General features: G+C 44.1%; 1 protein-coding gene across 2 annotated transcripts in view; it reads left to right on the top strand.

The window, feature by feature from the left end:
* Window positions 1-9,744: 9,744 nt before the first annotated feature.
* LOC143301144 (uncharacterized) overlaps window positions 9,745-14,905 on the top strand; it is a 22,184-nt gene continuing 17,023 nt past the window's right edge. The window contains exons 1-3 of one of the 2 annotated variants that reach the window (XM_076615214.1): window positions 9,745-9,958; window positions 12,537-12,620; window positions 14,044-14,072. In XM_076615214.1, coding sequence (XP_076471329.1) covers window positions 9,957-9,958; window positions 12,537-12,620; window positions 14,044-14,072 — 115 coding nt within the window. In that variant the 5' untranslated portion in view covers window positions 9,745-9,956. The remainder of the gene's footprint in view (window positions 9,959-12,536; window positions 12,621-14,043; window positions 14,073-14,905) is intronic. The other variant, XM_076615215.1, reaches the window with a different exon arrangement.

Raw genomic sequence — 14,905 nt, 5'->3', positions numbered from 1 at the left:
TGCTGGTGTCACACCATCGTCTGTCGACATGTCTGATGTCTCTCCCCACTGTTTGCTGGTGTCACACCATCGTCTGTCGACATGTCCGAGGTCTGTCTCCACTGTTTGCTGGTGTCACCCCATCGTCTGTTGACGTATCCGAGGTCTCTCTCCACTGTTTGCTGGTGTCACACCATCGTCTGTCGACATGTCCGAGGTCTGTCTCCACTGTTTGCTGGTGTCACCCCATCGTCTGTCGACATGTCCGAGGTCTCTCTCCACTGTTTGCTGGTGTCACCCCATCGTCTGTCGACATGTCCGAGGTCTCTCTCCACTGTTTGCTGATGTCACCCCTTTGTCGTTGGACAGTCGTGATATGGCCTGTCCGGTCGGCTAGACTACAAGCAAAGATCATTGTCAAAGCAGCCGGGATAAGATGCTTGTATCGCCTCCTTTGAATGAAGAAGGCCATTGATGGAGAGAACATCAAAGCAACTTTGGACAAGGGTGTGACGAAAATCTGAGACTCGGTTCAGAAGCAGAAGCACTGCCCAATGTCTAAGATGTCTTCTGTTTTGTCAGGTGCTCTCCCATCATGAACAGCCAGCGTGGTGTTTTGGTGATGATGAAGATGATGATGATGATGATGAAAACGGTGTTTTGGTTTTTGATTTTGTTTTTGCCTGAGATGTTCTCAAAGCATTTTCATAAATTTCAGGAAAACCTATGCACACTTCACTTTCATTATTAGACCCGTCCGGTGTTTGCCAAAACGGGAACTGACGCTAAAGTACAGCACTGCAGGTACTGTCCATAATGATTAGTCTTGGAGCCTGTCTTGTGGTTTATGCTTCGTTTTATAAGTTAAAAGGCAGCCCCGGTGCGAGAGTTAATGTGAGCGTCACATTCTAGATGTGTAATAAGTATTAAGCCTTCCGAAAGGTGATTGAAGTCAAAGCATGAAAAATCGTGCAGGGAGGAGGGGAGGGAAGGGGCGGGGGAACTAGATGTGGCAAAGAGGGAAGGGGGTGTAGGGATGTAGAAAAAAAAGAAAGAAAAGAAAACGAGCGCAGATTCATTTCATGTAAGTACTTTTCACTCAACCAATTGTCGGTGGAATACAGAAGATCCGTTCATAATCTTTATAAACGCAAGACAAAACAGCACGTTCAAAAGTCAGTGACCGTTCCAAACAGAGCGAAATTCACAGTTGTCACGTTCTGAGCGGTCAGTTTGTGACACCCCATTCCACAATAAAAACGAGTGAGAAGTTATCTTTCATTGTTCGCCATTGCAGCAAGAAAGTGGGTCAAAGCATTTAGATGATCGATTTGGGGATTTGTTTTGTTGGTAAAGTAAGGCTGTGAAGTGAACGTTCTATGAACTATAATTCTGTGGACAGTTCTGTTTGCGATGCGTCCGTTGTCATGTTTCTGTGTTCCATGATTCCGACGTCATTTTTCTACGACTCTTTAGTCATTGTTCCAGTATTGAATATCTGGTCATTTTTCTATCGTTCGTGATTCTGCGGTAGTTTTTGACTCACTTGTGTAAACAAAGTGAGTCTGTGTTTTAACCCGGTGTTCGGTTGTCTCTCTCTCTCTCTCTCTCTGTGTGTGTGTGTGTGTGTGTGGTAAACTTAAACATTGCCATTTTCTCTGCAAATACTTTGTCAGTTGACACCAAATTTGGCATAAAAATAGGAAAAATTCAGTTCTTTCCAGTCATCTTGTTTAAAACAATATTGCACCTCTGGGATGGGCACACAAAAAAATAAAATAAAAAAGAAGCCAAATTATATGCAAACCGAATTTACTGTTATATTTATATTGGTTTTATTCTCCAAACTTGGCACTTTGATCTGATAATCTCAGCACATACCCGCTCAGCGCGGCTGAGCGACAGGACGCAGTGGAGAAGAAGAGGCGACTGCGGCCAACATACCCTGTTTTGCTGAGTCTGGGGCAGCTGTTTGGGACCGGTCAACGTTGCCAACGCCTCTCCCCCGTGTCTTCAAACTCGGTCGCGTTGATGGTAGAGACCCGCTGTGCAGGGCTGAGGGACTGGACTGCGGGTGGTGGTGGAGGAGACTGCGACAAAGACTCCTGTTTAAGCCGGTGGGTGGGCACGTTGGCGTTTGGACCGCCAAAGTTTCCAAAGCCGCCCCCCAGTTGTCTACGAACTCGGACGTGTTGATGGTCTCAGGCAGCGCCGACTTTCCCTCCTCGCCAGCGTCGGCGGCCTGCGCGTCTCACTTCCTGTATGGCTGCCACTGCACTTGGTGTCGACGGGTCCGAGTTTCCATTCCCTCGTGGTCTTGCGCTAGGTTCGCAAACACCGCCAAAAGGACGGCTGCGGAGGGGGCGGATGGAGGTTCGTGGCTTTGTCGCTCCCTTTGTTGGTGGTGGTCTGCCGTCGTGGGACGTGTGGGTCGTCGACGGAGCATGAGGACTGGCTGCCCGGTGGTCCTGAAGACGGCCTTGGTCACCTCGAACTAAAGAACAACACGGCTACGACAACAAAGCCTACAGTCGAGACTACGATGTAACCAACGATGAGAAAAAAGAAAATGTTATCTCACAATACGTAAAGACAACCGTCAAGAAAACATCAGACTGCACCCGAGAAAGACACCCGGCCGACTACAGCACTGAACAACACCCGGACACCCATTGGGACAACGAGTCCCTCCTGACTACGGCTGCGACATCATCCGGACCACAGCACTGAACACCTGTCTGAACACCTGTCTGAACACCTGTCTACCACCGACAAAAGACAGCCGCGGACATCTGTCCAGAACAACTTGACTTTAAGGGCGTTAAGCCAACAGGTCGTTAAACTCCACTTTGTCGTTGTCTGATATTCTGACACAACAACAAGAGCAGTCATTTTTATCATTTTTTGTTCAAACAGTAACTTCTTTTGCTAAGCATGGAAGTTATATTTATTTTGCAAACGTTTTGGTGCAGATAGTAAAAAGGGGAAATTAATCTCTAATTAATGCTAGGGGGCTTAATTTGCTTTAAACTGATCATTCGCCCAAGTGGTCTTTTTCGGAAAATCCTAAAATCAATACGACGAGTGGACTTTATAGATCTATTGGCTGAGCCCTGAAGGTCATGGGCAAAAATCAGTTGCGTACACATATTTATGCACATTCAAAGCGCGTGCTCATATTCTTCGCGAACGCGAACGACACCATTTTGTTTCAAGTTGTTGACCTGCCCGTTCCATCCTATATTCAATCGACAACACACGATAACATGTGATGGAAAGTTGGAGAAGGAGACCGTTAAATATTTATTCAGAGAAAGATTTGTGAACGCCTCATCACTTACTGGATTATGCCCCAAACTGCCATAAAAATATCCACAGAATCAGTCCTCTTGCCCACCTGCAAGAGGATCTTGAACGTCTCCAAATCTGGGAACGGAAATGGGAGATGACCTTCAACCCGGGCAAATGTGCTACGCTCAGAATCACTCGCAGCAAAAGTACAATCAGCGACAGGTACCAAATGCACGGACACGAGCTATCAATAGTACAATCAACACCGTACTTGGGAGTCACCTTGAAGAAAGATCTGGAGTGGGAGGAACACATCAACAACATTACAAAGAAAGCAAGCAAAGTCCTAGGATTCTTGAGACGAAACCTGAAAGTTGCCTCCAACGAGCTGAGAGAAAAAGCATATCTAACCTTCGTAAGACCATTGTTAGAATACTCCAGCTCAGTTTGGGACCCACACAAGACAGGATACATAAAGAAATTAGAGAACATCCAAAGAAGAGCAGCTCGTTTCGTCCTCAACCGCTACCACCGGCGTGCAAGTGTAACAGACATGCTTGAAAAGCTCAAGTGGCCGCCCCTCCTGAAACGACGTCAAGCAGCAAGGGTCACAATGTTGTATAAAATACACAACGACCTGGTGCAAGTCAACAAAAGTGTCCTCCAAAAACCAGTTATGAGAGACAGAAGATCACATGACCAACAGTTCCAACGGCTTGTGAACCATAAACAGCAGTATCGGCTCTTTTCTTTCTTTCCACGTGCCATTCGTGAGTGGAATGAACTCCCAGCAAACACTGTTGAGGCAGACTCCCCCAGCAGCTTCAAAAGCAGAGTCACCTCTCACCTCAAGGTCGCCACTCTTGACAGTCTCGCTGCTGCGAAACTCCAAGAGTAGGCAAAACCACAGGATAAATTACAGCAATTGTCGGGTATGAATGTGAGAGTGAATGTTTAGGTAAGTAGTGGGTAGGGGGAGTGCTGGAGGGAGGGCGCTGCGGCGGGGGGTGCCAGGGGCCATCAATAGGATGCCTGCCTGTCACTTCTCGCCCCCTCTGATCCAGTTAGTGGGCAGGAGGGAGAGTGTGAATGTGATTGGAGTAAACCTTTTTTTGCAACCGGTCTGCGGAAACCCCCCCCCCAAAAAAAATGTAGCAAAATAATCAAGGAGTTGATTGTGGCTACACAACAGAAGAAGAAGAAGAAGTCGGAATTCACAGTTACAAATAATAAACCATGAGAGTTAATACCCTTGAATTGATGAAACGTAAAAATTTCCAGTCTTGACTTTTCTCAAAATGAAGTCCTTTTGTCTTCATACGACGTTTAGAAGTACTTGTACTTGGCTCTACATGTTATTAGTTTAACAAAATACTCAATTTTCTTATCAATTTTAAAACTATAAACTAGAATGAACAAAAAAGAGAAATTGAATCAACCGTGTCAACCGGGTGTAACTAAACTTGTACATCTGTTTATATCCAGAGAAAACGGCTAAATGTTGCAGTGTGATTGCGGAGATAGCCACGTCTCTTTACCGCGGACTTAGAAAGAATTTTTATTTACCCTTAAAGATTTTTTGAATGCCCAAGATACACCAGAATAATATGATTTAAAAAGCGTTCTCACTGCGAATACCGCAATCGATTTATCGCCCTTTAATAAAGCATGTTTAATTATTATATTTTTGAACGTCAGTTAAGAAGCCACGATAGTGTAATGGATAAGACAGTTTCTTCTCACCCGAACACGCGGGGCTCGAATCTGCCGTTAAGATTTGTTTTCCTTTTTTCTTTTTCTTTTAACCGAAAGCTTTATAATAACAAATACAGAACACATTTTAACGATTAGATTAAAAAGGAAAGAAAAAAGTATCACAAGTGAGTCTTGAAGGCCTTGCCTCTCTTGTTCTATGTACTATGGAAATCTTTCCATCAATAAACTCTGGTTCAAACCATACGTTGTGTGGAGTGGTTTTATGAAATACTTATGAAATACGATATGACACAGCACTCACAAGACAAGCAACGCTATGCGGTACACAGCAGTACAACACAGTGCAATAAAACACAGCAGTTGTGGCGGCGTGTATCTTTCTCTGCAATATATAGCAACAATTAGAAATGATCGAAGTATATATAGGCGGTCATGTCTACAAGACACGTTGTTTAGTTCTGGAATCTATAAAGAAATAGTTTGCTAATTTGGAAAGGGCAGAATACAAAAATCTGAAAGGTGAAGCTTTATCCACTTAGTTTTAAAGAGTTGGCCAAAAGTTCAGTTATGTACATGGCTAACATGCTACTGTCACTGCTGTCACCTTCAGGAACAGAATCGGCTGAACCTTGGCATACAAAATTGAGTATGTTTGCCTCGTCATCTCATTAAGATTTAGAAGAACACGGGCACAGTCATACACAGCTTTCTTTCCTTTTGTTACGAGGGATCGCACTTCCTGTACATTATTCAACATGTTTTTTGTCTTTCTTGTTTGCACTCTTTGTCAAACTAAGGGGCTTCTTCTTTTTTATTATTTTTTTTACATGATCAGTGTCAACCCTAACTCATGTTTTCATACAGTTGGCGGCATTAAAATTGCAGTCAACAAATTTGGTCAAAGCTGACTCAGTGTCTCTCTCAATCTCATCGACAGCTTGGCAAAGGTCCGCTTCTGACTATGGAGAAGAGAAGTTAGCTGAGAACTCACCTTCCTTCTCCCTTGTCCAGCACAGATTTTCTCTCCAGATACCTTGCCTATGTTTCCTGTTGTCTGTACTTACATCAGTGTCATCATTGCCTTTCATAACTGAAATTGGTAAATGGGTAGAATCAGCCCTATCGATTTTCTGAACAGATAAAAAAATCAAACTTGTTCTTGTGCGTTCACTCGTATGCACACGAGTGGGCTTTTACGTGTATGACCGTTTTTACCCCGCCATGTAGGCAACCATACTCCGTTTTCGGGGGTGTGCATGCTGGGTATGTTCTTGTTTCCATAACCCACCGAACGCTGACATGGATTACAGGATCTTTAACGTGCGTATTTGATGTTCTGCTTGCATATACACACGAAGGGGGTTCAGGCACTAGCAGGTCTGTACATATGTTGACCTGGGAGATCGTAAAAATCTCCACCCTTCACCCACCAGGCGCCGTCACCGTGATTCGAACCCGGGACCTTCAGATTGACAGTCCAACGCTTTAACCACTCGGCTATTGCGCCCGTCAAAATCAAACAAATCATTTGACATAACAAAGTAGTCGATGACGCTACTTCCCGTACTACAGATATATGTACAGCCTTAATCAAAACCTTTACACAGAGCACTGGAACATGCTACACAAGTCAATCAGTTATGATCCAAATAGATTCACTGTTAAGTCTTGTGAGCTTCATGTCACATACACTTCATCTTCTTGACAGAGTGGGTCAAAACCTATTTCAGCCAAACCATTCGGACTGGCTGTTCCAGTGTTTAAATCACCACAAATAAAAACGTGGAAATCTTCAAATGTTTCATACAAAGTATTGATACAGTGTTCAAGAGGTTCAATTCCGTACCCATGTTGTAACAAGTTGTACACACTTGAATCGCTAGGTGGAATATACGTACCAATGAAAAACATATCTTTAAGTGTGCCTAAAAGTCTTATCTAACTGAAGACAAATCAGATTATCATACTCTAATTCTTTGATTAGCTCCCTCAATACAATTTTATATCCCACTACTACGCTACCTGATTATCTTCCCCTTTGAGTTAATTTTCTTGCAAAAGAAGTCACAAAAATATAGTCAGAAAATTTGTCTGATTGAAAATTGAAATCTATAAAAGTTTCAGTGAGACAGAAAATGTCAAAAGTTTTCAGGAAGTCAACAAAATCAAAAGAGTCAAGACGCTGAAGCAAGCCCTCCACGTTCCATGTTCCCACCTTTAGCCTCCTGCCTTCACGGTCTGACTGTCAGCACCGCCCACTTCCCTATTGCTGTGAGGCTGACTGTCTGGAACCACCCCCACTATCCTGACAAGAATATATGAGAGAGGGCGTGACGACTTGTTTCCATAACCCACTGAACGCCGACATGGATTACAGGATCTTTAACGTGCGTATTTGATCTTCTGCGTGCGTATACACACGAAGGGGGCTTAGGAACTAACAGGTCTGCACGTATGTTGACCTGGGAGATCGGAATAATGTCCACCTTTTACCCACCAGGCGCCGTTACCGAGATTCGGACCCGGGACCTTCAGATTGAAAGTCCAACGCTTGAACCACTCGGCTATTGCGCCTCTGAGCCCATGGAGCTTGGCAGCACGAGCTGTCAGAACCATGTCGACGTCAGCGACAAACTGCTGTAGGGACGGACTCCAGCTCCGGGTTTATCCTCAGGGTTATACTCTCGAAGCCTTTTTCCCCCGAGATCGGATATAGCCGCAAGGCAGCGGAGGTTTGAACCGCAAGGCAGAGGAGGAGGTTTGAACCGCAAGGCAGCGGAGGTTTGAACCGCAAGGCGGCGGAGGTTTGAACCGCAAGGCAGTGGAGGTTTGAACCGCAAGGCAGTGGAGGAGGTTTGAACCGCAAGGCAGCGGAGGAGGTTTGAACCGTAAGGCAGTGGAGAAGGTTAGAACCGCAAGGCAGCAGAGGTTTGAACCGCAAGGCAGCGGAGGAGGTTTGAACCGCAAGGCAGTGGAGGAGGTTAGAACCGCAAGGCAGCAGAGGTTTGAACCGCAAGGCAGTGGAAGAGGTTTGAACCGCAAGGCAGTGGAGGTTTGAACCGCAAGGCAGTGGAAGAGGTTTGAACCGCAAGGCAGCGGAGGTTTGAACCGCAAGGCAGTGGAGGTTTGAACCGCAAGGCAGCGGAGAAGGTTTGAACCGCAAGGCAGTGGAGGTTTGAACCGCAAGGCAGTGGAGGTTTGAACCGCAAGGCAGCGGAGAAGGTTTGAACCGCAAGGCAGTGGAAGAGGTTTGAACCGCAAGGCAGCAGGAGGTTTGAACCGCAAGGCAGTGGAGGTTTGAACCGCAAGGCAGCGGAGGTTTGAACCGCAAGGCAGTGGAGGAGGTTTGAACCGCAAGGCAGTGGAGGTTTGAACCGCAAGGCAGTGGAGGTTTGAACCGCAAGGCAGTGGAGGAGGTTTGAACCGCAAGGCAGTGGAGGAGGTTTGAACCGCAAGGCAGTGGAGGAGGTTTGAACCGCAAGGCAGCAGAGGTTTGAAATCAAGGTTTTCCTTCCCTCAGGTGAGCTATCATCCAAGGTGGACACAGTTACACGCCAGTTGGAGGGATTTGTAGTCCAGCAAGGTAGCTCACTTCTCATCCGTCCTTCGGCGATTGAAGTTCTTCATGGCATGCACCTCCATGATCCCACAGCATGTTGAAGCAAATAGGGCTGTCCTTCTTGCGTGACAAAACAATACCTTTCGTTTCTGTGTGGCGGTGTCCGTGTGTGTGTGTGTGTGTGTGTGTGTGTGTGTGTGTGTGTGTGTGTGTGTGTGTGTGCGTGCGCGCGCGTGTGTGTGTGTATGTGTGTGTATGTGTGTCACAAGATGACGAAATCCATGACTCCCAAAGACAAAAATGGTCGACATTCTAGACAATTTTACTCAGCACAGCACGGAACAGCACAGTACAGCATAGCACAGCACAGTATAGCACTGCACAGCACAATATAGCACTGCAAGGCACAGCATAGCAAAGTACAGCATAACACAGCACAGCATAACATAGGACAGTATAACACAGCACAGCACAACACAGCACAGCACAGCATAGCATAGCACAGGACAGTATAGCACAGCACAGCACAACACAGCACAGCACAGCATAGCATAGCACAGGACAGTATAGCACACCACAGCACAGCATATCACAGTACAGCATAACACAACACAGCACAGCACAACACAAGACAGCAAAGCACAGCACAGCACAGCACAGCACAACACATCATAACATAGCACAGCACAACACATCATAACACAGCACAGCACAACACATCATAACATTGCACAGCACAACACATCATAACACAGCACAGCACAACACATCATAACATTGCACAGCACAACACACCATAACATAGCACAGCACAACACCACACCAAACAACACATTACCACACAACACAACACTACAAAACGCAGCACAACACCACACCATAACACACCACACTGTAACACATCACACCGCACACACGTACACACCGCACACCATCTATAATTTTATCAACTTTTTATTCATGTTTTTCAAGGTACTATGAATCATCGTATTCTCTATTTCTCTATTATTTTTAAAGAAAAAAATGGTAAAGAAGAAGAAGAACCCCCCCCCCCCAAAAAAAACAACAAAAAAAAAAAAACAACAACAAAAAACCAACCAAAAAACCCACAATGCATTCTCCGGACAATTCAGCCCGTACTTGATTTCCGGCTCCTGTGCCACTTAACACTGATGGTGCACCAGTCGTCCAGTCACCACAGAGATCAGACACGCGTTCCCACACTACCAGTAAGCACAATAAGTAAAGACAGTGCATTCCTGGCGGCCTCAGTGCATCAAAAGTCACTGTGACACTGACGTTCTGCTCTGTGTGTGTGTGTGTGTGTGTGTGTGTGTGTGTGTGTGAGCCGTCAACCTACACACTCTGCTGAACGATAGTAAGAAGAAACCAGCCCTCCTGCTGATGTCTGATGTGAGTAATGGTTTAATATGTGAATATAGCGTCTCCCTGTCTCTGTTTCTGTCTCTGTCTGTCTGTCTGTCTGTCTGTCTGTCTCTCTCTCTATCTTGAAATAAGGAATTGTTAATTTTCCTTGAAATATGTAATTGTTAATCCCCCACCCCTCTCTCTCTCTCTTATCCTGAAATAAATAGTTATTAAGAAATATGTAATTGTTAATTTCCCTCTCTCTCTCTCTCTCTCTCTCTCTCTCTCTCTCTCTCTCTTATCCTGAAATAAATAGTTAACTCACTTCCTATTCCTCTGTGTCTCTGTCTCTCTCTTATCTTGAAATATGTAATTGTTATTTTTCCTTGAAATATGTAATTGTTAATCCCCCCCCCCTCTCTCTCTTATCCTGAAATATATATTTATTTATTAACTAACTTCCTATTCCTCTCTGTCTCTGTGCCTATGTCTCTGTCTGTCTCTCTGTCTTATCTTGAAATATATAATTGTTAATTTTCCTTGAAATATGTAATTGTTAACCCCCCTACCTCTCTCTCTCTTATCCTGAAATAGAAAGTTATTAACTAACTTCCTATTCCTCTGTGTGTGTGTGTGTGTGTGTGTGTGTGTGTGTGTGTGTGTGTGTGTGTCTCATTTTTCTCTATTTGGTTGGGCAAAAGACAAAGATGAAAATGGGTTTTTTTGTTGTTGTTGAAGATAAGGGGGACTTCCCACGGTTTGTCACATATTGCTAGAAAGCGCAGAGGGAGGTAGGGGGTTGGGGGTGGGGGGTGGGTGGGTGTAGGGCCCCTTCCACACTTTCTCGCAATCCCAAGATTTATCTCAAAGTGAGTGAATGCGTGGGTGATCAAGGGCTTTGCATCAATCTGAGATAGCACATTTCGCAGTGTGAAAAGGAAAGGGTGCAAAGCAATGACATCTTGGAAACAGACACAGACTGACGAGTTTTGACAGTGTATATCATACGTGTATTCTTGAAAGAACGTCAGAATAAACTACGTCATATCAAGACCATCTGTGGTGACTGTCACCTTGTATTATATTCGTGTTTTCATTTTAAGAAGAAGGTGAAGAATCACTTTATAAAAGAGAGGGGTAAATTCTAGTGATTCACTGTTAAAGACACATCTCTCTCTCCCACTCCCTGTGTGTGTGTGTGTGTGTGTGTGTGTGTGAGAGAGAGAGAGAGAGAGAGAGAGAGAGAGAGAGAGAGAGAGAGAGTCTGTATGAGTGCATGTGCATGTTCACCTGGCCAACAGCTTGACACCACACGCTCAGTCAGAGTCGATTTCTTCTTCAGCAGGCACCACTTGCGTTGTCATGGGATCTTTTACAGTGCGCGAAGTGAATGCTACACACGAGACCTCAGGTTTTTTCGTTTCATCGGAAAGACTATACGCTCTGTTTGATTCTTTAATCCTCACAACACTGTATTGGCAGATAAGCGCCTTAACCATTCTACCACCTTCTTCTTTGAAGTGAGTGGGTGTGCGTTCTTTCTTTATTTCAACGTCTTTTCACTTTAAGTGATATTAGACGTGTCATGTGTGTGTGTGTGTGTGTGTGTGTGTGTGTGTGTGTGTGTGTGTGTGTGTGTGTGAGAGAGAGAGAGAGAGAGAGAGAGGTAGCGGTGGGATGGTGGTTAACGGGGGATATACAGAGAAAAGATATGTTGAACAATTAGAGGTTATTCAAAGCAAGGGATAAACTAGAATAGTGGGATATACAATCCATAAACATAAGTGTAACAACATCAGCGACAAGCAAAACTGAATTAAATATCTGTAGGTGACATCACAGAAACACTCCTATTGGACTATGTAACAGGGATTCAGCATTTTCTACAATAATAGATGGCTGGACATTATTTCGTTTATATTTTGTTCTGAAAAATTACTGGCTTTACATGGCTGTAGAAGCAATCCGACAATCAAATGACATGTGTGTGTGTGTGTGTGTGTGTGTGTGTGTGTGTGTGTGTGTGCGTGCGCGCGCGCGCGTTTTTACATGCGTGAGAGTATGTATGTGTGCGTCATTCATTTTGTGATCAAGTTCCTGTCAAGATCAGTTAGGAAAAGATTTCAAGAGGAAAGAGTACACACATTAAAAAACAAAAAACAAAAACACATAAACAAAACAAACACCACCACCCACCCCTACCCACACCCACCAAAACGTCAAAAATCAATCGATCAACACGCTATCGTACATGACAGCAGCAGTATAAACCATTGTCAAAACCACAACGAAACAAAGAGCATTGCTGTATACAAGGAAGGAAGGAATTTTTGTTTAATGTCCCGTCACACATATCGGTGATTGAAGACATTTTGTAAAAGTATTTATGAATACATCTGTGTATTATCGGTTAGAAGGGGTGGGAGATGTGGATGAATGGAGGGTTGGGGGAAACTGGGCAAATGAGGGTAAAAATGTCTTGTGCTATAATCAAGAAGGAAGAAACAAGGAAAGGAAAAAAGGTTTGGGCTTCGCTTGCACATCCCCAGCACTACACTGCTGTCAAGAGGCTTGGCTGTTAGCCAGGGATGATTTCCGATTCTCTCAATGGTGTCACTGACAGGAAACTCAACCGGAACAGGATGTTGCGTCATGGTCTCACAGTCCTCGTTGTTTTCTGTGTCCTGTGTTCAGTCCTGAGTTTAAGGTTAGTGTTTTCTTTTGATTTATTAATTTATTTATTATTAATATTTTTTATTGAGTCTGTACATCTGTGTGCACAGAAAAATATGGTGACGGAACTGTGTATGTTGTTGTGGTGGTGGTAGTTGTGGTTGTGGTGGTGGTCTACGATGTGTGTGTGTGTTTTGTTTTGGTTGTTTTTTTTTTTTTTGTGTGTGTTTTTTTGTGTTTTTTTTTTTTTTTTTTTTTTTTTTGTGTGTGTGTGTGTGTGTGTGTGTGTGTGTGTGTGTGTGTGTAAAATATGTCACTAAACCTTTTTTTTCTCTTTTTTTTTCAAAAAAGCCATGGCACTAGTCTTTATTTAGTTTTTTGTTTTTTTGATAAAAAAATATGTCGTACCAGCCGCCGTGGCGAAGTGGTTAGCGTCGCGGACTGACGGCTGGGAGGACGCGGGTTCGAATCCCAGCGGAGGTGGGTTTTTCGGCCCGTGGTCGGCTCCTACCCAGAGTTGAGTGTGCTGTGGGCTTAAATGGGGAGACTGGGACCACACAGTCGAGTGTCATCCACTTCAAGGATGCGTCTTTGGGTGTGTTGCTCTAATTACCTGACCAACACTGCAAGTGTCTGTATCTCTCGGGCCTGGTTAAGGCCGGGATATCATTATGACAGGAAGCGTAGAGTACAGCCTTGTCACGCAGTCCCAAACCAAAATGGACCTCCATAGCAACATCGTCATCATCATCGTCATCCTCCTCCTCCTTCATCATCATCAATACAAACAAAACAGTCTCAAAGTCTGTGGCCTTTCATGCCCTACTCTCATGGTGACCTCAGTTTCGATACCCCTCCACTTCTGTGCTTGGAGTGAGTCCTGTCAAGGCCTTCAGTGTCGGCAGATTCATGGGGGGCTGTTGTTTAAGGGACGTGGTGGCGGTCTCCACTCTGGGAGAGACGCTCACTCAGTCTGGCTCCGCGACTAAGCCATTATTGTCATTAGTAGGTGGCTTAGTAGGTGGTGTCCTAAGTACGTTAAATCAGAACAGGCACCACTGAACACCACCGAAGTGACTCAGCAGCAGTGCAGGGTCTCCTCTGGTGTGTGGCTTCCTGATGACCTAACATCGATGGTTCCCTGCGTACTGCTGACGCTGTTACTGTGACGGACGAACCCGGGTGTGGCCGTGTTTGGGGGAATCTAAATGAGCGGCGTGGGAGTAATGCCACTGAAATGGTGCAGATGATGGGGAGAAAAAAAAATGTCGTTGGTTTTCTTTGAGCAAAACCTTCTGTCACTAAATTTTTGTGTGTGCAAAATGATGTTTCATTTAACATATTTGGGCAAAACTATAACTCACAGAATTTAGTTTTGTATTTGGCTGAATATTACTCTATTTGTTTTGTTTTTAAAAAGAAAGTATCTAAATTCAAACGTTTCTTTTTCTTTCCAGTTATGACAAAATCGAATGTCAAAACGAAGGTGAGTGAATCGTTTAATTAGATCTTATCAGTATTCTTAGAATTTTTCATCAAGAATTTTAACTTTCAATTTCATAACAATAACTTTTTTTTTCTTTTCTTTTTTGTACATGACGTAAATTTGAATGCTTTTTTGCTTTGTCGATTTCAAAGTGCTATGATCGGTAAGTACGTTTTCAGGACTGTTTTTGGTGGTATGATTGATATATTGTAGGTGTGTGACAATACAAATACACTGACACACTTTTGAGATTTTTTGTGTGCACGTGCTGATCGAAGCGGGTCTGGGGAGGGGATTGTGTGCAAACGATGGGAAGAAAAGGGTGGCGCTGCACTGTGGCGAAGTGTGTCCTTGAGAGATACAGAACTGAATTTCAAATCGGAGAAATCAGTTGGCATGATAATACAATACAATACAATACAGCACAATACAAACCAAACCAAAACAATGCAATGTACTTTAATACAATACAATACAATGCAAATTTGATATGATATAAAGTGATTTGATATGATATAAAGTGATTTGATATGATAGTGAGATAAGATGACTTGTCAGGATAAACGACCTGACATGATAAGACATGATACACGATACAATACGATATGATACAAATAATGAATAATAATGGTTTTTATATAGCGCTGAATCTTGTGCAGAGACAAACCAAAGCGCTTTCGCACCAGTCATTCACACGCACGCATAACTCTAAAACTGTAGAAATTAAAGACAGGAAGGGCAGGCAAGGGGGCTATTTTGGGAAGAGGTGGGGTTTAAGGCCAGAGAGTGGAGACTTGACGAAGCGAAAGAGGAAGTTCATTCCAGTCGCAAGG

Source organism: Babylonia areolata, chromosome 27, assembly GCF_041734735.1.
Source record: "Babylonia areolata isolate BAREFJ2019XMU chromosome 27, ASM4173473v1, whole genome shotgun sequence".
Classification (NCBI taxonomy): domain Eukaryota; kingdom Metazoa; phylum Mollusca; class Gastropoda; order Neogastropoda; family Buccinidae; genus Babylonia; species Babylonia areolata.
The sequence above is the reverse complement of the archived record's forward strand: the minus strand, read 5'-3'. Positions and strand labels throughout refer to the sequence as shown.